At 40.3% G+C, this 25,886-nt stretch overlaps 1 protein-coding gene across 4 annotated transcripts in view; it reads left to right on the top strand.

The window, feature by feature from the left end:
- ATP11A (ATPase phospholipid transporting 11A) overlaps nucleotides 1-25,886 on the top strand; it is a 103,891-nt gene that overhangs the window by 24,174 nt on the left and 53,831 nt on the right. For 3 of the 4 annotated variants that reach the window (XM_049867606.1, XM_049867607.1, XM_049867608.1), the window contains exons 7-16: nucleotides 1,084-1,187; nucleotides 1,296-1,346; nucleotides 3,585-3,649; nucleotides 7,478-7,559; nucleotides 8,935-9,085; nucleotides 10,736-10,933; nucleotides 15,541-15,714; nucleotides 17,430-17,593; nucleotides 20,417-20,488; nucleotides 22,843-22,916. In XM_049867606.1, the coding sequence (XP_049723563.1) occupies nucleotides 1,084-1,187; nucleotides 1,296-1,346; nucleotides 3,585-3,649; nucleotides 7,478-7,559; nucleotides 8,935-9,085; nucleotides 10,736-10,933; nucleotides 15,541-15,714; nucleotides 17,430-17,593; nucleotides 20,417-20,488; nucleotides 22,843-22,916 (1,135 nt within the window). The remainder of the gene's footprint in view (nucleotides 1-1,083; nucleotides 1,188-1,295; nucleotides 1,347-3,584; nucleotides 3,650-7,477; nucleotides 7,560-8,934; nucleotides 9,086-10,735; nucleotides 10,934-15,540; nucleotides 15,715-17,429; nucleotides 17,594-20,416; nucleotides 20,489-22,842; nucleotides 22,917-25,886) is intronic. The other variant, XM_049867609.1, reaches the window with a different exon arrangement.

The following is a 25,886-nucleotide window of genomic DNA, read 5'->3' on the forward strand; positions in this document are numbered from 1 at the left end:
CTCTAACTTTGTTTTCGTGCATTTGACTTGGCTTGAGGGACAGAAACTACATGAGCCCTTTTCTTAGAAGTAGAGTGGGAGAGTGGATGAAGTTCAGCAGACCTCAGCTGGCATCCTGAATCGGCCATTTACTGCTTATATGGCCTTGGGCATGTTTTCTAAGCTCTCCTGGAGTTTTCACATCTGTAAAATGGATAAACCTATCTCTAAGGGTTTTAATAATTAATAATTAATAATTTATCTTTGTTAAGGTATAATTAGAAAATTTTCCCAAGGAGAGAAAGATAAGAGATTTGCAGATACATTCCCTCTTCACCAGGCCCTTGTCCACAAGGCTTTGTGTAGCTGTGAAGGCCACCTGTTCATGCGTGTAAATCCTGTCCTGGCCAGCTGTTCTCAAAAGGTGCTCCTGGGCCAGCAGCTTCAGCATTACTGGGAACTTGAGAAATGTCATTCTGGGGCCCCGTCCAGACCTACTGTATCGGAAACTCTGGGATTGGGCACGGGAATCAGTGTTTCACAGGCTCTCTAGGGGGTTCTGATGCTCACTGGGCCAAGGGAACAGTTAGGCAGAAAACTTATACGCCTGCGGCAATGACCCACGTGGACACTTTGTTGCAGAGTTGTGAAAAATGAATGAAGTGATGCCCCTGTACGCTCTCTGTAAACAAGAGGGTGTTACGTACATGAAAAAGGAGCATCTTAGCTCCTCAATTTGTTTCCGAGTTGCTCATCTTCACTGTGAAGACTTGAAGTCTCCAGTTTTTAAACAGAATTACCAGTTATTGCCATTTGCCATATTAGTTTTAAAGGAGAGGACACTAGGTGAGAATGGAAGAATTAGAATTTTCTGGCACAGTAATAAATATACGAATCGCAGTAGTACCTTATGTTTCTATAACTTTTTAACACCTACAAACTTTTTATTATACGTTTTCTTTAATACAGTGAACTAGTTGTTGTCAGTGGGCTTATTTGTATGCACAGAAAATTAAACCTTGGTGCTGTCCTAGGAAAGACACTAGCTGCTGTGTCTGTTTTGATCATTTTGGTTGTGAGTTTCCATTTCTTGTCGATTTGTAGACTCACTATGCAGTTCAAGACACAAAGGGATTTCATACTGAAGAAGATATAGACGGGCTGCATGCTACCATTGAGTGTGAGCAGCCTCAGCCGGACCTCTACAAGTAAGCAGAACCCTGTATTCCTTGATATCTTTTTAGCCCCTAAGTATCCTTCTGCCTCTTTCGTTGACACTGATGTTTTCAGTAATTTCACCCCTTTTTTGTTGTCAGGTTTGTTGGTCGTATAAATGTTTACAACGATCTCAATGACCCTGTGGTCAGGTAAGGAGATGTGCTTTCTTTTAAATGTTTTTGGCCGTTTTGATCTATGTTATTAAATTAAAAATTAATTCTTCGATTAGTAAGAGCTGTTTGTTGTTGGTCCTATTAGGTTCTGAAAGTGTAATTCTACTTTTTCTGGTTTTTTTGGAGTTAACAGATATTCGTGAACAATTCCTCTCACAAGATTCTGTTGAGTGTCTTTTAACAGGTTGATTCCAAGACAAGGCATATGCTACAGTTTCTTCCCGTTAGAAATACCTTTCAGGATGTAAATAATAATACACCTTCAACTATGATGCTGAAGGTGTTTTTAATTTGGAGGCCGTTTATTAGAATTTATTAATGTACTCATAGTTATTACTGGAACAAATTTTTGGCTCTAGATTACTTTCCAGGTTTAATAGAATATGTCTCACAAAGGACATATTTTAGGCTCACATCCACCTAAGAACGCACGAAGCCTTTGCCAGGTAAGGAGGATGTAGAGCTGATTCCCAGCACAGGTCAGGGCTTTTGCTTGTTTGATCACGGGGATTTCATGGCTGGTCATACATACTGTAAATCCACAAGAAAAAAGCAACCCATCAGGTATCCGACTCTGTGACTGTGGTAGAGTAGAACCTGGAAACCAGTCATCAATGCAGGATGGCTCATAATTTAGATTTCTGAGTCCGTAAGCTGGGTCTGCGCTTTCCCAGGCCTATAGATATTTTATCTGGACATTAATTTCAAGATCCTCTTGGCATGTTTGCTAATAAAATATTTGAGTTGTACATTTTAGGAAGTGGATTTTAAGTAGGTTTTGAAGTTAGTACTTTTCCATAAAATCCACACATTACAGAAATTATTTTTGTTCCAATTTAAAGAGCCTCCAAATTGTTAATATCCTGATGTAGTAAACAAAACATTCACCCATAAGTAGAAATAAACTCTATGGAAAATTATTGCAAAATAAACAGGTTCTGAAATATAAATCCCTGGGTGTTATCTCTTTGTAAGACTCCCGAAATTACTTGCTATAGGGAGATACTTTGTGCACTTCTTAGCCAGCAGGTTTATTATCATCATTATCCATCAGCAAACTAGTAGGTGCTTTTCAGAAGTCATGGAGGCAGTGTCTTGTTCTTTACTAAAGCCCCCTGCCGTCGAGTCGATTCCGACTCATAGCGACCCTACAGGACAGAATAGAACTGCCCCCTAGAGTTTCCAAGGAGCACTTGGTGGATTTGAACTGCCGACCCTTTGGTTAGCAGCCATAGCACTTAACCACTATGCCACCAGAGTTTCCTGTTCTTTACTACATACGTATTTATTCCAAAGGTAAATTCCTAGTTACTCTGGAGAAATAGTGTTGTGAGAATTAATCGGTATTTGAAAGAGTAAATAGGTTTAGGTTTATTCATATTGCCAATGCGATGAACCTGAAAAAGTCAACATGAAAGGCTTTTCATGGCTTGTGTTCAGAAGTTTATTGCTGAACACCTTGGCAAGATCATTACTAATGATTTTGTGTGTCAGCACTAACAGTTATTTAGCTTCCTAAGTATTCATACTATTTGACAGTCTTTCAATATTTGCGGTTTTTTTTTTTTTTTTTACTGTTTATAAATTCATGGTTTGGACAGTTTTGAATTAGGCGTCCAAGTTCTCAGTCCACTCAGAGTGATATTTGTTCTTCCTGCTGCCCAAACTAGAAGCAAAGTACTTTTTAAAACAAATTATTTTTAGACTTCTGAGAGATACTTTTTAAAAGATTTGTTTGTTTTCATGAATACTTAAGACATGAGTTATCATGAGTGTGTTCCTAACAGAAGCTGACAATACTTATAACACAACCAGACAATAAATGTGCTGCCCCAGGGCTTCATTCCGAGTGAGTGTCAGCCACACAAATGGAGTTTGAAACTGTCTGCCAGCCCTAGGAGATACATGTCAGCCTGTGTATATCACAGGGTATCACTCATCCTTTGAGTGGGCTCCACGCTTCCTTTTCTTCATTTAGATGCAGGTCTGAGCTGTACTGACCCAGTACACTGTGTGTGTTTCCTCATTATGACATTCACTGGGCCCTCTCCATGGCAACAGGAAATTAACTACCCTGATAAAGTAAAAAACCAAATGTTAGCAAATAATTTCAACTCTTTTGCCCTCCAGAGAAATCATTACAATGTTGTCAATAGCAAAATTTGTAAATTTGAATTTTGCTTATTATTTCTCTTTTACTGATTATCTTTTCAGGCCATTAGGATCAGAAAACCTGCTTCTTAGAGGAGCCACGCTAAAGAACACTGAGAAAATCTTTGGTAAATGTTTTAATTAGTGAAATAATTATAATAACTAAAATTAAGGATACATTAAGCAAAGTTAATATCCACAATGGCATCATGAGAGCATCTCTTTGTTCTTTGAGGTACTATAGACTTTGTGGCAGTAACAATTTTGTCTTACTAAGGAAATTTAGTCCCCGATACATCTGTCAGTTTGTTGTACTGTGGGGGCTTGTGTGTTGGTGTGATGCTGGAAGCTATGCCACCAGTATTCAAATACCAGCAGGGTCACCCATGGCAGACAAGTTTCATCTGAGCTTCCAGACTAAGACAGACTAGGAAGAAGGACCCAGCAATCTACTTCTGAAAAGAATTAGCCAGTGAAAACCTTAAGAATAGAAGTATAACATTGATATACTGGTGGAAGGTGAGCCCCCCAGGTTGGAAGGCACTCAAAAGACGACTGGGAAAGAGCTGCCTCCTCAAAGTAGACTTGACCTTAATGACTTGGATGGAGTCAAGCTTTTGGGACCTTCCTTTGCTGATGTGGCACAAATCAAAATGAGAGGAAACAGATGCAAGCATCCATTAATAATCGGAACATGGAATGTGTGAAGTATGAATCTAGAAAAATTGGAAATTGTAAAAAATGAAGTGGAACACATGAAGATCAATATCCTAGGCATTAGTGAGCTGAAGTGGACTGGTATTGGTCATTTTGAATCAGACAGTCATATGGTCTACTGTGCCAGGAACAACAGCTTGAAGAGGAATGGCGTTGCGTTCATCGTCAAAAAGAGCATTTCGTGATCTCTCCTGAAGTACAATGCTGTCAGTAATAGGATAATATCCATACACCTACAAGGAAGACCAGTTAATATGACTGTTATTCAAATTTATGCACCAACCACTAAGGCCAAAGATGAAGATTTTTACCAACTTCTGTAGTCTGAAATTGATTGAACATTCAATCAGGATGCACTGATAATTACTGGTGATTGAAGTGCAAAAGTTGGAAAGAAAGAAGGATTGGTTGTTAGAAAATATGGCCTTTGTGGTAGAAATGATGCCAGAGATGGCATGATTGAATTTTGTAAAACCAACAACTTCTTCATTGCAAATAGCTTTTTTCACCAACATAAACAGTGGCTGTACACATGGACCTTGCCAGATAAAATACACAGGAATCAATAGACTACGTCTGTGGAAAAAAATGATGGAAAAGCTCAATATCATCAGTCAGAACAAGGCCAGGCGCTGACTGTGGAACAGACCATCAATTACTCATATGTGAGTTCACGTTAAAACTGAAGAAAGTTACAGCAAGTCAACAAGAGCCAAAGTACGACCTTGAGTACATCCCATCTGAATTTAGAGACCATCTCAAGAACTGATTTGACGTGTTGAACACTAACAACCAAAGACCAGACAAGTTGTGGAATGACATCAAGGACATCATACATGGAGAGAACAAGAGGCCATTGAAAAGACAGGAGAGAAAGAAAAGACCTCAATGGGTGTCAGAAGAGACTCTGAAACTTCCTCTTGAACGTTGAGTAGCTAAAGCAAAAGTTAAAAATGATGAAGTAAAAGAGCTGAACAAAAGATTTCAGAGGGCGGCTGGAGGAGACAAAGTAATGTATTATGATGACATGTGCAAAGACCTGGAGATGGAAAACCAAAAGGGAATAACACACTCAGCATTTCTCAAGCTGAAAGAATGGAAGAAAAAATTCAAGCCTCGAGTTGCAATACTAAAAGATACTACAGGGAAAATATCAAATGACGCAGGAAGCATCGAAAGAAGATGGAGGGAATACACAGAGTCACTATACCAAAAAGGATTGGTGGATATTCACCCATTTCAGGGGGTAGCATATGATAAGGAACCGATGGTAGTAAAGGTGAAAGTCCAGGCTGCACTGACAGCACTGCTAAGAAACGAGACCCTGGGAGTTGACGGAATATCAACTGAGATGTTTTAACAAACAGACGCAGTGCTGGAAGTCCTCACTCGTCTATGCCAAGAAATTTGGAAGACAGCTGCCTGGCCAACCAACTGGAAGAGATCCATATTTATGTCCATTCCCAAGAAAGGTGATCCAACCAAATGTGGAAATTATCGAATAATATCATTAGTATCACGTGCAAGCAAACTTTTGCTGAAGATCATTCAAAAGTGGGTACAGCGGTATATGGACAGGAAACTGCCAGAAATTCAAGCCAGATCAGAAGAGGTCGTGGAACCAGAGATATCATTGTAGATGTCAGATGGATCATGGCTGAAAGTTGAGAATACTGGCAAGATGTTTACCTGTGTTTTATTGACTATGCTAAGGCATTCAACTGCGTGGATCATAACAAATTATGGATAATATTGCAGAGAACGGGAATTCTGGAACACTTAATTGTGCTCATGAGAAATCTGTACGTGGATCGAGAGGCAGTCGTTCAAACAGAACAAGGGGATACCGCATGGTTTAAAGTCAGGAACGGTGTGCGTCACGGTTTTATCCTTTCACCATACGTATTCATTCTGTATGCTGAGCAAATAATCTGAGAAGCTGGACTAGATGAAGAAGAACGGGGCATCAGGATTCGCGGAAGACTCATTAACAACCTGCATTATGCAGATGACACAACCTTGCTTGCTGAAAGTGAAGAGGACTTGAAGCATTTACTAATGAAGATCAAAGACCACAGCCTTCAGTACGGATTACACCTCAACATGAAGAAAACAAAAATCCTAATAACTGGAGCAGTAAGCAACATCATGATAAATGGAGAAAAGATTGAGGTTGTCAAGGATTTCGTTTTACTGGGATCTACAATCAACACCCATGGAAGCAGCAGTCAGAAAATCAAAAGATGCACTACATTGGGCAAATTGACTGCAAAAGACCTCTTTAAAGTGTTGAAGAGCAAAGATGTCACCCTGAGGGTTAAGGTGCACCTGACCGAAGCCCTGGTGTTTTCAGTCACCTCATATGCATATGAAAGCTGGACAATGACTGCTTTGAATTGTGGTGTTGGCGAAGAACGTTGAATATACCGCAGACTGCCAGAAGAATGAACAGATCTGTCTTGGAATAATTACAACCAGAAGCAAGGATGGTGAGACTGTGTCTCACACGTTCTCAGGAGGGACCAGTCCCTGGAGAAGGATGTCATGCTTGGTAAAACAGAGGGTCAGTGAAAAAGAGAAAGACTCTCAACGAGATGGATTGACACAGTGGCTGCAACGATTGTGAGGGCTCAAACAGCTGCAATTGTGAGGGTGGCACAGGACCGGGCAGTGTTCCGTTCTGTTGTGCATCCTGTCACTGTGAGTCGGAACCGCCTCGACAGCACCTAACAACAACAACAACAACAAGGAAATCAGTGTTGCTGTGTAACCACAATCCGTAAAGCTATGTCATCTTCGAATATTGCTTGCATATTAAGTGGCTCAGAATCATGAAGGAATATCCATGAAAGGCTTCATGCAATACAGTTCTGCAGGGAGCTTCTTTTGATATGTGTATTTCTGTGCTAGTATCTCTCTTTTCCGGTGGGTTATTTCTTATGTTTTAACTAAATGAGACAACTTTTAAAAATTATGCAGTGTGTCCCACAGTTGGAAAACCCAATATATTAAACTGTGACCTTAAAATACAGATTATTCTCAATTGGGGAATGGGGGCGTTATTTCTTTAGCCTAAAGAAACCTTGTCATGTGACTCTTTAAATGAACAGTTAGATTGTCTAGTAAAACTAAAAATATAATTTATTTAACAAAAATCCATTGTCACCATAGCTGTACAAAACTTATTACGTAAAGGCAAGATACATTTGTTTTGTAACGTTTGCTCTTCTTCTTTATAGGAGTTGCTATTTACACTGGCATGGAAACCAAGATGGCATTAAATTATCAGTCAAAGTCCCAGAAGCGGTCTGCTGTAGAAAAGTAAGGTTCAATATCCTATCATTGGAAGTGTGTAAAGATCTTCAATTTTGAAGTACATCAGATATAGTAGATATGAAAATATTTTCCTTCTGGGCTTATTAACAGTGTCTGCATGGTTTCTGGTTGTACAGTTATTGAGTAACTGTTAAGCTAATTAGTTTGATCAATTTTATGATGAGGTTAAAAAAAGCCACTTTTATTTTACATTTTTATTATTATTATTATTCAGTACACTTTAAAAGCTCTTACTCTTTATAGCCTTTCCAAAGAATTGCTTAGTTTTGAAGTCAGTTGCAGGTGGCCATAAAGTTCTTCCCATACTTTGATTAAAAGTCAAAATAGGGCCACTTTTAATTCTGGGATTTGGTGAAAACCACCAGGTATTTTCTGATATGGCTTTATTTATTAAGTGTTAGCAGAGAGAACGTAGTCTTCTCTCATTGTGTAATAAAATCCTTATGATAAAACATCAAGATGATACTTAAATATTTGTGAAAAAATGTGGCCTGAAATTTTGTTTTCTTTGCCTCTTTTTAAAGTATACTCTTGACTTGAAATGGACAACTAACTGGCTTATAAATTATTTAATAAATAACTGTATGTTACTCAATGATTTTTATTTAGGAAGACAGAGTGTATTTCTGTCTTTGTAGGTTGATCTTTAAATGTGATCACTAGGCCTCCTTTTCTATAACTGTATCAACTATGAAAATGAACATTTGGGTTATCATAAGCAAGAATTCTGTTTCTAGATGTCTAAACATTTGTTTCTAGATGTCTGAACATATTTTTGATAGGTTTTAAAAATCTGGTTGGAAAATCAAATTTTCTTCGCAAGATCCGTTAAGACCTTGGTTAGAATCCAGCATTTCTCCTGTGCTAGAAACACATCCCTTCCAAGTATTCACTTTTCTCCTCCCTTCCTTTCTTTTTTTCTTTTCTTCCTTTTGTCTTTCCTTCCTTTTTAGCAATAATCACTAAATTTTGCACTCATTGGTTGATGCTTAATGATAGAAGATAGTTGATTTTTGGATTCTAGACCATTTAGAAATGTTTCTCAGCAGTGTAGTTCTGTGCACTGTCTCTGCTGCTCACAAAACCTTCCCCTTTACTTAGATCTCTCCTGTGGTCTCTAGAATCGCACGCATGTCAGCGATCATGGAGTGAACTCAGATACAGATGACCTTGTGTTCTCATTCGTACTGTGTCAAGTAGGGGTAGGAGCTTCCTTTAAAAAATGTGCTGTGCTAACTCCCTTTATTTTTGTTGTTTCATCATAAGGTGTTTGTCTTGATGTTTTTAAGAAGAAACACGTATGGCCGTTATCTATACAGGGAACAATAACTAAGTAATCATCGCTGTATTTTTGTTGTAGATCCATGAATGTATTCCTCATTGTGTACCTCTGTATCCTGGTCAGTAAAGCCCTAATAAATACTGTCCTGAAGTATGTATGGCAGAGCAAACCATTTCGAGATGAGCCGTGGTATAATCAGAAAACTGACTCAGAAAGACAGAGGAACCTGGTAAGAAAAACCACCCCGGAGATACCTTTTCCCTTTGTCTTTTCAAAGATGACTTGTAGACTCTTGTTTTGAAAATGTGGTCAAATAAATTATAAAGACAAAAAGAAGATTGATTAAATCTCTATAATAGATATACTCATTGATAAAAATAGATTACATTTATTAGTTGCTTGCCTCGCTATGGACACTGATTATTACTGCTGTCTTCAGGTATTTGGATATACAAGTCTGCAAAGGTACTGATTCCCACAGTGTCTTAAACACTTCCCGTGTTTCCAGACCCCAGCATATGCCTTATATTTGTTGTCGTTGTTAGGTGAGATTTTGACTCGTAGAAACCGCATCTGACAAAGTGCTTTCTAGGGTTTTCTAGGCTGTAACCTTTAATGGAGCGGAGAGCCAGGTCTTTATCCCATGGAGCCGCTGGGTGGGTTCAGACTGCCAACCTTTCAGCTACCAGGAGACTGCCTAACCATTGAGCCATCTGGGTTCCTTGCCTTATATTTAGAAGGTGCTGAATAAATGCTTATTAATTATTGGGAGGTAAATGGCACCTATTTTGTTAAGTACACGGAAGAAAGAGAGATTCTCAATTATAGGAAATTGTGATAGAATGGAGTCCCTGGGTAGTGGAAACACTTAACGCACTCGGCTGCTAACCAAAAGGTTGGAGGTGCAAGTCCACCCAGAGGTATCTCGGAAGAAAGACCTGGCAATCTACTTCCAAAAAATCAGCCATTGAAAGCCCTGTGGAGCACAGTTCTGCTCTGGCACACGTGGGGTCGCCATGAGTGGGAATCAGCTCGCTGGCACCTGGTTTTCCGTGGTAAGAGTAGGTTTCATTTTTCTGTAGAGAGATTTCAGTTATTTGTGTTTGTCAAAATTATTTTTCCCCAATGAGTGTGTTAGAATAATTTGACTGAGTCTCCTTGTACTTAAAATAGCGCATCGGTAGCTAGTGTCGTTTAGCCCAGACCCTGGCTGTCTGCACACCTAGACAGCGTCTCAGCTGCGTTGTGTGTGTCGGCTGGAGCTGTCCCACCTGTGTGGCCTGCGGGCATGCGGAGATTTCTAGGAGTTAAACTGTTTCCGGGAGTTAAACTCTTGCTGCAACCAGAGAGAACAAAACTATACAGAAATGTCATTTGTACCAAATTTGGGGGTGGGGCATCATACAGGGCATCAGAAAACCAGTTGCCATCGAGTAGATTCCCACTCGTGGCGGCCCCATCTGTGTCAGAGCAGAACTGTGCTACTGTAATTTGTCAGAGTCACCAAGTAAATTCAAGAATTCTCAAAATACAAAATACTCCCTTAGGCCTAAGTTAGAGTTGTCTCCTGTGTCTTAGCACGGTTGTTTTCACATGTAACTTCTTTACCCCAGTGACTGAACAGACATGCGAGTCAAGCTCTTGGCCTTTGGCAGGTCGTGAGTGGAAAATCAGGGAGGAAGCCAGTGGCTGCTGCAAGCGCTGAATAATCCTTGCCTTTGAATTTTGAGATACTTCCATTTAAAAACACCACTTGTGTCATTTGCACCTGACCTTAAGTTGCCGAAGTGATCGTGGTGTTGCTTTTACTCCCACCTGGGGGATGATGTGACCTGATACGTTAGTCAGTGTCCAGCCGCTGCTGTTGGTTTCTTTGCAGTTCCTCCGAGCCTTCACAGACTTCCTGGCTTTCATGGTCCTCTTCAACTACATCATCCCCGTGTCCATGTATGTCACCGTGGAAATGCAGAAATTTCTTGGCTCGTATTTCATCACTTGGGATGAAGACATGTTTGATGAAGAAACAGGGGAAGGGCCGCTGGTTAATACCTCTGATTTAAATGAAGAATTAGGCCAGGTCGGTACCTCCTGAATTGTCTTCCGCAACTTATTAAAAATGTGAGTCAATCCATATTAGGTTTCCAGGTATCCAGACACTAAATGATTAATATTATACAGGTAAATCCTCCAAGTGGCCGGATGAAAATTTCAGTTTTAACTCACACACATAGATACAACCTATAACTGGTGAGAGACAACAAAAATGCTGTTTTTTTTTTTAACTTTATATAACAGCTGGTAGTGCTTTTATATTTACAGCTTTTGCAGAATGGATTGATATGAACCAACTCATGGGCCTTCTGAGTGTACTCGTTCTGGGTTTTAATGGTGTGAGTTAGGGGTTGAAGGGGTAAGTGAACTACCATGTATGAAGTTCCCACTTAACAGGCATTGTACTGGGCTTTTGTAAATGATATTTAACTCTCACTGCAAGTCAGTTATCCTCATTTTTAAAGACGAGCAAGCTGAGACTTAGAGAGTTGAGATAAGTTGCTGGCTTGGTGTATTGCAAAGACCTCAATACACATTACTTCATATCGTGTTCTACCACTTTCAGCTGTGTGACCTCCGGCAAGTTGCTTATCTTTCTGCACCTCGAATTTCTTCATTTGAAAAATGGGGATGAGAACATATATGTGCCTTGCAGGACTATTGTGAGGATCAAATAAGATAGTGTGCGTGAGCTGCCTGCCACAGCGTCTAAAGCTGTCATTACTGCCACCAGCCCGAGCCCCCCTCACCCACCTGCTGTCCAGAGTCACACCCGCATGAAGGGCAGAGCCAGCATCAAATTTAGATCTGTTTCACTTCAAACCCTCAACCATTTCATTTGTAAAGGAGAACTGAGGACAGATTGGTTACTGTGTGAGGTAACTTAAGCTTCACCTGCTCTAAGGCTGGTCTTCTAGGCTTTTGTTCCCCTAAAGCGTGAAACCCCCCCACCCCCTCCCCCTCAACCATGTGCTTTTTCCAGCATCTGTGTTGCAGGAAAGGCCACTTGGCAAAATGGTAATTTTTTTTTTTTTTTTTAAAGCAGGAAGAAATGTTGAGTGTTTTTATAAACAGGGTCATTGTAGACTGGTAGCTAAGATTCCCTCCCTCCTTCATCTCTTTAAAACCGTAGTCTGTCATTACACTAAACCCATCAACGTCACGTCAGTTCCAACTCACAGCAACCCTGTAGGACAGAGTGGAACTGCCCCATGTGGTTTCTAGAGAGCAGCTGGTAGATTGAAACTTTCGACCCTTTGGTTAGGAGCCTGAGCTCTTAACCACTGCGCCACCAGGGCTCCATTATTACGCTAGTAGGCTCTAAAAGATGTTCAAATACTGCCTTTATCTGCCTCAGGTCAAGAATAATTCTTTTACAAAATTACATTTGTGTCTGTTGATGATTTTGGCTTTTTAGTAATCCCTCCAGCTGAGTTCCGTTTCGTGCCCCTCAGAGTGTGTATATTGTTTGATCAACAGCGTACACCCAAGTCATAATTAGTTGCTCAATAGAAAAATACTTTTCCTTAGAGTATTTCATATCCTTTGTAGCACCACGTGGTGTATTGTCTGTGTTCCTGAGAATTTCATAGAGGAAAGAACTTTTTTCTGTAACAAGAAAAATTTCCAGCAGTATTCTGTACAGATTTCTTCTCCTTCCCCTCCCCAATCCATCTCTCTGGAGTTCATTAGAACACGATTGGGTTTATGTCATCCTGTCATGACCCGAAGAAGGTGTGCATTCAAGAGACTTACTTGCTTACGTAGACACAGCGTTCAGTAGATTGGCTAGTATCAGTGATTTACTGAGTTTAGAGACTGATGAACAAACATAGAAATTAAAGGTTTCATCTGACTACTAGATTGACGTGGGTGAGACTCTTTTGCCCACTTTAATTTATGCAGGGTAATAGATAAATTCTTTTGTAGGTGAAGTAGAAATTCACCTACCACTCAAGTTTCTATGGCCACAACTAAAAAACTACCTTTTACTGAGACACTGTGCTAAGCACTTTGCCCACATTATCTTAGGTAATCCCACCTACAGCCCTGAGAGGTTAGTATCATCTCCATTTTTCAAATGAGAAACTGAGGCTCAGAACGCTGATACAAACTACTTCACCTAGTAAATAGTGGAGGCACTGCTCCATCCTGTGAGGTAATGCTGCCTTCCTGCTGACCTTTGTTCTCTGTCTTCTGGATTGTAAGTACATTTGAATGTGTCATGCTTTTTAAATTCAGTACAGCAACACTTAGTTGAACAGGCAGCCTATGCATTGCTGTGAGAACTAGCTTTTGATCTGATATCTGAGAATGATAATGTCATTAACATTTGACTTCGTAGTTGATAATTTCAAAGACTTTTACAAGCTTATTTAATAGTGATGAAACAAACAATAATTTGTCTCTCAGTTCCCCTAATTAACAAAATTGATTTGATCATTGTCCAGAGTTGCCAAGCCTTTGTTTCCTCATCTGTAAAACTGGGATAATAACATGGTTGATGTGAGGATTCAATGAAGTAATGCACAGTACCTGGAACGTACTAAGTGCTGAGTAAATGTCTTTTACAATTATAGCTTATTATTAGCAGTATTAGTTATGCTTATGGTTCTCAGAAATATACCACTATTTAAAGATGGCTAAGCAAGATGATGGAGCCCTGGTGGTGCAGTGATTAAGAGCTCGGCTGCGACCCAAAAGGTCGGCAGCTCGAATCCACTGGCCATTCCTTGGAAACCCGGTGGGGCAGTTCTGCTCTGTCCTGTAGGGTGCTATGAATTGGAATCGACTGACTGGATGGCAACAGATTTTTTTTTTTTTTTAAGCAAGTTTATGGAGCCTCGGTGGCACAGTGGTTAAGAGCTCAGCCGGCAACCAAAAGGTCAGCAGTTTGAGTCCACCAGCTGGTGCATGGAAACCTCATAGGGGTTCGGTTTGGGTTTTTTTTAAAGCAAGATGATAAATCAATATTTATTACTTTGTTATCATCCATTTTGCCCTTTTCAAAAATTGGTTTTAGGATTTCATAACATTTTATTGTAAGTTAAGTCCTATGAAAGTAAGAGTTATTCAAATAAATTCTCAAACGTTCCTTTATCTGACTCAGAGTATTAAAAAAAAAAAAGCAATTTGTCATCAAGCTGATTCTGACTCATGGTGACCCCATGTGTGTCAGAATAGGGTTTTCAATGGCTGTGATGTTTCAGAAGTAGATTGCCAGGCCTTTCTTTCTAGGCGTCTCTGGGTGGTTCCGAGGTGCCAGCTTTTCAGTTAGTAGTCAAGTGCTTAACCTTGCGTCGCCGAGAGCCTCCTGGAGTAAGTATATGAATCACCGCGATATGGGGGCTCCAGATACTTGTGGAAAGGCTCGCTTTAGAGGAGGAGACCTACTGAAACAGTAAATATTATTGTTGAGTCTCACTGTTCAAAAAGTCTGAATAAAGAATACTGTATTAGAGTAACAAATAGTAATAAAGAACGTTGTATTCACTCATATTAAATATCTAGATTCTGCAAAGAGGCTGCTGAGTTTTAGGCAAGTGTGTGGACGGCAGGTTTTGCTTTGTTTCACGTTTTCAGGATGACGTTGTGTATTTATAATGTATTTGTTACAATCAAGCACACAGTACAAGAGACATTTTTGCTGTGGGCTTTATAAGACAAAGAAGAACGTGTTCCTGAAGACCGAAGTAAGAAAAAGAACACTATAAAATATGTAATCTGGTTTCTGTACAGGCTTTTTCTGCTTCCCCAGTTTTATTGTTGTTATTTTAACTATAACTCTCCTTTCTAGTTAATCGTTAGTGGTGTGTGTTGGGGAAGTACTGGGCGGAGTGCAAGATACAGGTGGAGACATAGGACTTTGTGCCCTGGCCGTCCCTGACGGTGTACCAGCTGACCTAGGGTTATGAGAGGGCATGCTGCACTCCTGACATCAACCTCACAATACTGTGATGTTTTCCAGAATGTCTTTCGATTATTTATGATAACTGTGTGACTGTGAGTTCATCTCAGTTTAGCATTTGAAACTAGTTTTCTGTCTGAAATTTTTGTCCCTTATCTGTTTGAATCCTGCCTTCTAACCCTAAGGTGACATTGTACCTCCAGGAGGTTCTAGCATAAGTTCATCCTGTCCGTATCCTTGATTTTTTATAAATCAGATTCAGGACTAGTCCCCCTCAATGTTGTCTTTCCAAACAAACGGAACAGTGGTTCCCTTACTTTTTTATTTTCCTGGTAGAGGGAGAGATGGATATATGGCTGAATGGTCATATTTTTTTCTTTGCTTAAGATCCAGAGAAAAGTAAAGCCATTACCATCACGACAAAAGCAAAGCCCCCCGCCCCCAATTCTCCTGGCTTCACCTCTTTTGGAGGATGCTGGGTACTATTAGAGGTGGGAAAGTATGAATTATCAAGCCCACTTACAGTTTATCCCATTGAAGTAGTGTGTTTGGGGCAGAACCTTTACAAATCCATTTCATATGTAAAATAATAATTGATGTTAGGGAAAAAATAGGGTTGCCCTGATATTCTGAATCAGAGAGCCCCAACTTGTGTCTCTTCAGAGGAGGATAGTTAGTTCCCCACAGAGCAGCACCCTAACTTTGGATCGTGTTGTGTTTCGTAGGTGGAGTACGTCTTCACTGATAAAACAGGCACCCTCACAGAAAACAACATGGAGTTTAAAGAATGCTGTATTGAAGGCCACGTCTACGTGCCTCACGTCATCTGTAATGGACAAGTCCTCCCTGATTCTTCAGGAATAGATATGATTGATTCCTCTCCAGGCGTCAGCGGAAGGGTACGTTACAGTTCTCCCCGCAGAAGACATTGTCCCTTCAGAGGGGCCTGAGTGTCAGGTGTTGCACTGTTGAAATTTGCTGAGTTTCAGTTGGGCAGGCCATGCCTTGTTTGTTCACAAAAACAGGTTAGTGATCACCTTTTATGGTGGGTATCCAGGAACGATATTCATCTTCTGTGTGACTTCAGTGAGAAAAACTGTAAAATGCCACAATATTTCCCTTAGGATTTCATGGCCAACATTCAGAGTGAACTTATCCGTGATATCTCTGTTAGAGATGGCTTTTAAAAATCTGGAAAAGCAAGGAAAATAGTCGCTAAGAGTAAAATGGTTGTGTACCACACACACATGCTCACACACACACAGACACGCGTGCTCGCACACGTGCTTGCACGTGCGCAGACGTTCACATGCGCACATATGCTCGCACACACGCTCACACACGCATGCAGGCTAACGCACACACAGGCACACACTCACACACATAACCCAAGTGCCGTGGCTCCAGGTCTCAGCATGGGCTAGCTGCTGGCTCTTATCTTCCCTGGTGGTTGGCTGGGGAACCATTCCAGAAAATGTGCTCACTACACACCCTGTGCCAAGACCTCAGGTAGCTCGCTGCTACAAGAACTGAGGACAGCCTTGTTTTAGCTGTGTTGTGCAGCGACCCTTTCGTTACCAAAGTGTGCCTTATCCCCTATTACACGTGCTTCAGTTGATTTCAACATAGAAAACGGCATTTTACCACAAAGATTCATAAATGAGAGAGTCCATTATTTATGTGGTCATAGTAAAACATATCACCATAGAATCATACTCGTTTATTACGTACTATGACGGCCCTACGTGATATGTTTGATATAAGCCAGGCCCTCCTTTGTGACCCTTTACAACTGGTGCTTCTCAACCTGGATGTACTATAGGGTCACCAGGGAAGCTTTTAAACCCAGTGGAATCCATACATCAGCATTTTCCAAGCTCTCAGGAGATCCCAGTATTCAGCCAAGGTTGAAAAAAACTACCACTTGGTAAGCTACACTCAGAGGCAGTAGAACAATTAGACCATCTGCACCAGAAGAAAAATCAGAACCTCTACTCTGTCAACTGCTGATTTTGTGATCTTGACTAAATCACCTAACCTTCCTAAACTTTAATTTCTTCAGCTGCAAAACTGGGATAATAGCTCCTATTTCATTGCTTTAAGATTGAATTTTATGATGTATGGAATGTGTCAAGTACATAGTAGGTTCTTTATAAATGTCTAGCATAATGTATATCGTAGCTAGACACTATAATATGGTCCTTCAGGACAGTGCTATAACTAGAATCCAGGGTTTTTGTAAATATTTTGTGCTTAGTGTACTTATGTGACTTAAAGCCTCTCTTTGCTAAATATTTAGCAGGTTTGTTTGCTGTTTGTAAGCACCCTTGAAGCCATGTGTTTACCATTTCTACAAGTATCACTACTAAATAAAACACTCCTCTATTTCAGCCTTCATAGTCCATTAATCTTAATTACCATAGGAGTATTCAGGAATGAAGAAAAGCTGTAATTAGATTCTGGCCTATAAACTACCAGAGGCAAAACTAATAATTCCTAGACTTCTAGGTATTACACATCACTGCTTTATAAATGCCCTTTGTCTTTTTTTTTTTTTTTTTCTATTTTAAGAAAATATGCTGTATTCTTTTGTTTTGTTTCTGCATTTTCATAGGAGCGAGAAGAGCTGTTCTTCCGGGCCCTCTGTCTGTGCCACACAGTGCAGGTGAAAGATGATGATAACGTAGATGGGCCCAGGAAGCCACCCGACTCAGGGAAATCCTGTGTGTACATATCATCATCACCCGATGAAGTGGCCCTAGTTGAAGGCGTTCAGAGGTATGTCTTCTGGCTTCATATCTGGGTTTTAGAATTTGAGAGGTGTGCTGATTCTTGGACTCGAGTCTATTTTCAACTCCAAACTCACGCATTCGTATTTTGAAATGTTCTCAGTTGGTCCCACTCTATGTTCTGGTGTGTTTGTTAAAAAGAAGTAGGTAGGACTAAACAATAGCTGTCTTTTGTACTCATTACCTTTCTCTTGACTTCCTTATTGTTTGAGATGGGTTCTCTATTGTCTTAGTTATCTAGTGCTGCTGTGATAGAAATCCCACAAGTGGATGGCTTTAACAAAGAGAAATTTATCTCCTCGCAGTAAATTAGGCTAAAAGTCCAAATTCAGGGCATCAGCTCCAGGGGAATCCTTTCTGTCTCTGTTGGCTCTGGGGGAAGGTCCTTCTCATCAATCTTCCCCTGGACTAAGAGCTTCTCCTTGTGGGAACCCGGGGTCCAAAGGACGCGCTTTGCTCCCGGCGTTGCTTCCCGGTGGTATGAGGTCCCCTTGTCTCTCTGCTCACTTCTGTCTTTTATATCCCAAAAGAAACTACCTCAAGACACAGTCCAGTCCCGTGGATTGAGTCCTGCCTCATCAACACAACTGCCGCATATCCCCCCTCATTAACATCAAAACACACCCATTGCCATCATGTCAATTCCAACTCCTCGCCACCCTATAAGACAGAGTAGAACTGCCCCATAGAGTTTCCAAGAAGCGCCTGGTGGATTCGAACTGCCGACCTTTTGGCTAGCAGCCGTAGCTCTTTACCACTATGCCACCAGCGTAGAGGATGTTACCGCACAGAGGAAAATCACATCAGGTGACAAAATGGTGGATGGTCACACAATACCGGGAATCATGGCCCAAGCAGATTGATACATTCGTGGGGGACACAATTCAATCCAGACACCTCTTGAAAACTAGGTGGTGTCGATTTGTAAGAAGCAGCTTGTCCCTAGTTATAGGATTCTTTACCATTGTCTTTTAGCGGTCATTCTAAATAACCATAGGTTTTTAAAGATGGAAACAATTTTAGACATCATTTAATACAAATCTTACTCTTAAAACGGGTTTTCATACTGTTAGCTTCATTTTCTTCATGTAATATCACATTAACTCTATGGAGTTTTTTCACATGCTCCCTTCCAGGTCTTTTTACTGGCCATGAGATACGGCATTATAAGCAGACACTTGGAAAAATACTTCAGATATTCCAGACACCTGGCATAATTTCAAGTCAGGAAAATGTTTTTCAAATTCTCAGAGCTTGTGATTTTTACTTAATACTAAAGGTACTAAATTTCCCCCTCTTCGTTGCCACCAGTAACAGGATATTGCCTGCAAGGCCTGAATGATTGATGAGAAAAGAATTTCAATACCTTTTATGTAATTTGTTGTTGTTGTTAGGTGCCGTTGAGTCAGTTCCAACTCACTGCGACCCCATGCACAACAGAACGAAACGCCATCCTCACAATCGTTGTGGTTATGCATGAGCCCATGTTGTGGCCACTGTGTCAGTCCATCTTGTTGAAGGTCTTCCTCTTTCTTGCTGCCCCTCTACTTTACCAAGCATGATGTCCTTCTCCAGGGACTGATCCTTCCTGATAACATGTCCAGAGTACGTGAAGCAAAGTCTTGCCATCCTTGCTTCCAAGGAGCATTCTGGCTGTACTTCTTCCAAGACAGATTTGTTTGTTCTTTTGTCAGTCTATGTAATTAGAACAACATTTTTATTGTTGACTAAAAAAAAAAAAACTCAAACCCATTCCTGTTGAGTCACTTCCAACTCATAACAACACTATAGGACAGAGTAGAACTGCCCCATAGAGTTTCCAAGGAGCACCTGGTGGATTCGAGCTGCCGACCTTTTGGTTTGCAGCCATAAGACTTAACTACTACACCACCAGGGTTTCAGTTGTTGACTAAACAACTGTATTTTTCATATGCAATTTGAGTATTGACCTTAGATACTTGAATTATATCACTGCTGACTTTTCTTAAATGACCAAAACAAGTGCTCAGAAATTAACATACATTTCAGTCATAGATATTAGAGGGTAGGAAGACCGTTCCTATCCCATCATCTTAAACTCATTTTAAGTATCAGCACTTCCAAGAAGCCTTTCCTTCAGCCTGTCAGCTTCTGCCTGGGTTAAGTAGACACCCTCTCCCTGTGTTCACACCTTCATGCCTTTGTGGATAGACTGTATTAAAATGACATGCTTCTGTGTCCCGATTCATCTAAAAGCTCCTGGAGTGCAGAAGTCATGCCTTTCTTCTTCGTTTTCCCGGCACTTACCCACACAGCACCTGAGGTATATTAAGTTCTCAGACGTGGCGGTGCAGGAGGCCGTTGTTCCTGAGTAGGTGCTCGGCAAGTGTTTATTGAGCTGACTTCCTGCTCTGGGCCTTAGTTTTCTCATCAGTAAAGTGAAAGGTTGGTCTGAGGGTAGACTGTCTCTAAGGGGGCCTTCTGCTTTCGACATTGTGTTCTCTTCTCCTGAAAAACAGCAAAATAATCAGTAGATAAGGATGTCAGTATAAACAGGAATTGCAGTCCAGAGAACTGCTGCTGTCTTTTTGAAGACCATTAGTACTTAGCAAAAAGAAAGTTGGAAATTTTGTTGGCTCTTGAAGCGTTCTTTGAGACGTCGAATAAATTCAGTATTTTACCTTTCTAATTCATAATGTGGTTTACAGCCTGTTTTACTGCAGGTATTTCTTTTTTAAGAAGAAAGCTTTACTAAAATGTAAAATAGGGAAATTCTATTAAAGAGGAATCTTAGATTTCACATTAATCGCAGAATTTGCTTTCTCATTTGCAGACTTGGTTTTACATACCTGAGGCTAAGAGACAATTACATGGAGATACTAAATAGAGACAATGACATTGAAAGGTACGGAAAGTGTACATTAAATCGTGATCATAAAAAAACTTCACAAAGTTTTTTCATCTGGGCAAAAAAATTCCCTGTATTCCTCCCACAGCTTGCTCCCTCTTCTTCCCAAGAATGTCACTGAAACATTCAGAAGGATTTTCACAGTTGGGTGATAGAGGAGAAGTTGGTGTGAGGGTATTTCAGGAGTGTTTGCCACTGTTTTTCTTGGAGGTGTAGATTGGTATTCAGGGGCGGGGGTACGGGTGGGGATTTGATCAGCAAATCCATTTTGGGTTAAGGCATCTAAAATTGTTTTTTTACTGCAAGAGTTCTCAGAACTTCAGTACATTCTGTCACTCTACAGGCCACCCCTTGACCTCCAAGAGGAGGATGAACTAAGCAGCCTTCCCCAGGGTGGGGCCATGACATTCCATTTCCTGGAGCACCAGCTAGCATCGCATGAAACAGTATTCTGTAGACAACAATTGGAGAAATTGTTTTTGAATAACCAATTTGAGATTGGATTGTTTTACTTTTCAGATCTTTGGTGGCCTCATTTTTTTTTTTTTTTTTTTATTGTACTTTTAGATGAAGGTGCACAGAGCAAATTAATTTCTCATTAATTAATACACATATTGTGACACTGGTTGCCAGCCCCGTGACATGTTAACATTCACCCCTTCTCCATCTGGGGTTCCCCCTTACCAGCTTTCCTGTCCCCTCTTGCCTTCTCATCTGTGCCCCTGGTCTGATGTGCCCATTTAGTCTCGTTTTGTTTTATGGGCCTGTCTAATCTTTGGCTGAAGGGTGAATCTTAGGAATGACTTCAGAACTGAGTTAAAAGAGTGTCCAGGGGCCATACTCTCGAGGTTTCTCCAGTCTCTGGCGGACTAGTAAGTCTGGTTTAGTGACCCCATACTTTTGATTTTTAGGGATTGTCTCAGTTTGTAATTGCTGGTCCCACAGACAAATGATATAGCCCAAGTTTTGGTTCAGAAAATAGAGTTATTTCATCTTTCCTTTATAAATAAACATACAGTAATGGATACAGGGAAAGACAGGTGAAAAGAACATAAGATTTGGATGTGACTGCCTAAAAAAAACTGGATTTTAAAATTTTGTGCTAAGAAAAAACTCCCAGGTAAATAGGAATAGAGTGAACCCTTTACTGCAGAACATGGCTGCCAGGTCCTAGATCAAAATCAGACAGGGCTCTCCCTAGGACACTGAAGACTTCCAGGTCGTTAGCAGTGCCGCCAGGGATGGAACTGTCGGATCACCCCTTGGGGAGGGCAATAGTGACATAATTGCTGCCATTGTCTATAAGTGGGACTTCTGATTTTAAACTGAAAAAGGGTAGATTAAGTCACTATTGAAATTTTAAAACACAATGCTGCTAAGGTATTTATAAAACCAAAACCAAACCAAAACTCACAGTGACCCTGTAGGACAGAGAAGAGCTGCCCCACAGGGTTTCTAAGGAGCAGCTGGTGGATTTGAACTGCTGACCTTTTGGTTAGCAGACAAGTTCTTAACCACCGTGCCATTAGGGCTCCGCTATGCCACCAGGATTCCAAGGTATTTATAGGGAAGTCTTTTAGCAGCTGGAAGTTTAACTTACTAAGCCATTCCTGAGGTACTTTAGACTCTCGGGAGTTTTCAGAAGTAGTATTAAGGATTGCTGAACTATTTTCAATATTCCAAATGCCAGACAGAAATTATGAGTCTTCTGATAACAAGACCGCACAACCTGACTAAAATACCAGTTTTCTTTGCCCTTTGCTATGATTTTTTATCAACGTAGGGATGACACCAGTTCCTTCACAGGGGTCTAAAGCTCTGATATAACTTTGTATGTCCATGATTAACAGAATTCTTAAAAATGAATCAATACATAAGAAATGCGGTTTGTTTGGTAAACAAACTTTTAAAACATGGAACCCAGTTTGAGCGTGATTGAGTGAATATAAACAACGAAGTCTCCTTAGTTGTGAAAAGATTCAGCGCCTGTGAGTCCATCTTAGTCATGTTCAGTCATAGGAAGTTAGCGTAAACTATGAGGAAGGAGAATTGCTGAAATCACATAAAATAAGTGCTGGGGCATCTTTAAAGTGCAGGCATTTCTTCCTCATGTTTGTGGAGGAAACTACCATATCCCCAGATTCCTTTGTTCCGAGAGCTGCTTTATATGATGAACAGATGGGAAGAGACACAGTGGTATATGGAGATGTTTTTTAAGGACTGTGTGCTATCTACACATTCCACTGCTTTCTTGGGAAAAGTTTGGCCCACATTATATGGCTTGGTAATTAGCCAGATTATTGATATACAGAGCCAGATGTATATTAAATTTTTTCAAATTTCTTTTTCAGGTTTGAATTGCTGGAAATTTTGAGTTTTGACTCAGTAAGAAGGAGAATGAGTGTAATTGTGAAATCTGCTACAGGTAGAAGTTTCTTTGTGATTCTTTAAATTGTACATTGTGGTTGTGTTTTATTCTTATGGTTAAATTCTGTAGGAGCTTTAAGGATGACAATTTATTCTTCTTTTAAATATTGATATACCCTTCTATTATTGTAATTTGTATTTATGAAAGTAAAGCAATTTTTAAAATGTTTAGTAATGAGTACTGGGCTAAACATCTAACATACTTTCTTTGTACAACCTCTAAGTATTGATTTGGGTCAATTTTACTATTGAAAAATTTATATTTAATCCCATTTATGAATATCCTCGTTACTTTTCTCTCAATATATCTAAATAAAATAGAAGTTTTTAAATAACCATTTTTTCTAGGACAGATTTGTGAGTTTGCAAATATGTCTATAATAATATTCAAAATACTGAAAATGAGCCTTGTTGATTGGTTGGTCACTATAACAATGTGTCTTTATCAGAGAACAACAAAGTCTGGTTTTTTCTTTAGAATACGGGAACAGTAAATGCTATGAGATACACAAATCAAATCCCTTTAGCAGCAATAATTTCTTCATTGAATTTGTTTGTAAATTACCATGTAAACTGGAGAGCTCTATTGTTCTGATTCTGTATTACACTCCTTGTACATTCTTGTTTTATGCATTTCTCTCTGTGGTGCCCAGGTCTTCCTCTGTTCTGGGGACGTTCCTTCTCTCCTGCCTTTGCCAGCTCTCCTCCTCCCCAGGACCGCGTCAGCATGGGTTCAGTTACCTAGGTTCTTTCCTTAGTGTTCTTGTCTCTCACCACGGCCTCTCCTTGATACCAAGTAAACCTTACACTTGTGAAATCTCGCTTCTAGGTGGATGACCATACTTTTTTCCTAAGCGCCACCACTCAGTATCACCCAAAACCAAACCAAGCCCATTTCTGTCGAGTAGCGACCGTATAGGACAGAGTAGAACTGCCCCATAGCGTTGCCAAGGAGCAGCTGGTGGATTCAAACTGCTAACCTTTTGGTTGGCAGCTGAGCTCCTAACTGCGGATTAGATAACTCATTAGCATTTGGGGCTCTTCTGTCTCTCCCCCAAGCAACTAAGGCTCACAGGCATTAGTCACTCTTCAGCTGGCAGATCCCTTAGATTCCGTCCCCGCAGAACCCATCTCCTCCTTTCAGTCACGGCTCAGCACCTCGCCTGCCTCCTGACACATCTCCTGCCTGCGGCCTCTTCGTCTTTCAGCCATCCTGCTACCAGATTAGTCTTCCTAAAACTGATGTGTGATCACAGGCCCTGCTAAAGCTTTCAGTGTTTCCTTACTATTGCCTGGACCAGAGCAGCTCTTCCCCCAGCATACAGAGCTCTTTTCGTTGAGACCCTAAACTGCCATCTTGTCCCCACATCTCTACTAAATGTGTGTGTAGTTTTCTATCTGGAATGTCTCTTGCACATTTATGCCTTTTTGTTTTTCTAAGTACAGCACAGCAGTCCCCTGGCTAGAAAATTTTCCTGGCTGCCTTAGCCAGATGTGATTCCTCCCTCTGAGCCTCTGTAGTACGGGCTGGCGTTGTTCTGTGGCACTGCCACCCCGTGCTCCGTGTTACAGCCGTGTAAACGTCCAGAATGCAGAACCTGAGTCTTTTTCAGTAACGCACTCGTCAGGAGCTCTCAGTCTGTTAAACTCAGTTTACTTAATGCAATTGCAAAATGACCTTCTCTGATATTTGACAAAGGCCCAGAGTCCACTAATTGGGGAAAGACAGCCTCTTCAACAAGTGGTGCTGGCATAACTAGATATCCATCTGCAAAAAAATGAAACAAAACCCATACCTCATACCATGCACAAAAATTAACTCAAAATGGATCAAAGACCTAAATACAAAATCTAAAATGATAAAGATGGTGGGAGAAAAAATAGGGACAATGCTAAGAGCCCTAATACATGGCATAAACAGTACACAAAACATTACTAACAATGCAGAAGAGAAACTAGATAACTGGGAGCCCCTAAAAATCAAACACCTATGCTCATCCAAAGACTTTACCAAAAGAGTAAAAAGACAACCTACAGCCTTGGAAAAAAATTTTGGCTACAACAAATCCAATCAGCGTCTAATCTCTAAAACCTACAAGATACTGCAAAAGCTCCACAACAAAAAGACAAATAACCCAATTAAAAAATGGGCAAAGGATATGAACAGACACTTCACTAAAGAAGACATTCAGGTAGCTAACAGATACATGAGGAAATGCTCGTGATCATTAGCCATTAGAGAAATGCAAATCAAAACTACAACGAGATACCATCTCACCAACAACAAGGCTGGCATTAATCCAAAAAACACAAAATAATAAATGCTGGAGATACTGTGGAGACACTGCAACACTTATAAACTGCTGGTGGGAATGTAAAATGGTACGACCACTTTGGAAATCAATCTGGTGCTTCCTTAAAAAGCTAGAAATAGAACTACCATATGATCCAGCAATCCCACTGCTTGGAATATACCCTAGAGAAATGACAGCCTTTACATGAACAGATATATGCACACCTGTGTTCATTGTAGCACCGTTTACCAAAAAGATGGAAACAACTAAGGTGCCCATCAATGGATAAATGGATAAATAAATGATGGTATATTCACACAATGGAATACTACACAACTATAAAGAACAATGATGAATCCATGAAACATCTCATAACATGGAGGAATCTGAAAGGCATTATGCTGAGTGAAATTAGTCAGTTGCAAAAGGACAAATATTGTATGAGACCACTATTATAAGAACTCAAGAAAAGGTTTAAACACAGAAGAAAACATTCTTTGATGGTTACGAGGGTGGGGAGGGAGGGAGAGGGGTATTCACTAATTAGATTTAAAAAAAAATAGTAGACAAGAATTATTTTAGGTGAAGGGAAGGACAACACACAATACAGGGGAAGTTGGCACAACTGGACTAAACCAAAAGCTGTTTCCTGAATACAACCAAACACTTCGAGG

This window comes from Elephas maximus, chromosome 23 (assembly GCF_024166365.1).
Source record: "Elephas maximus indicus isolate mEleMax1 chromosome 23, mEleMax1 primary haplotype, whole genome shotgun sequence".
Lineage (NCBI taxonomy): Eukaryota > Metazoa > Chordata > Mammalia > Proboscidea > Elephantidae > Elephas > Elephas maximus.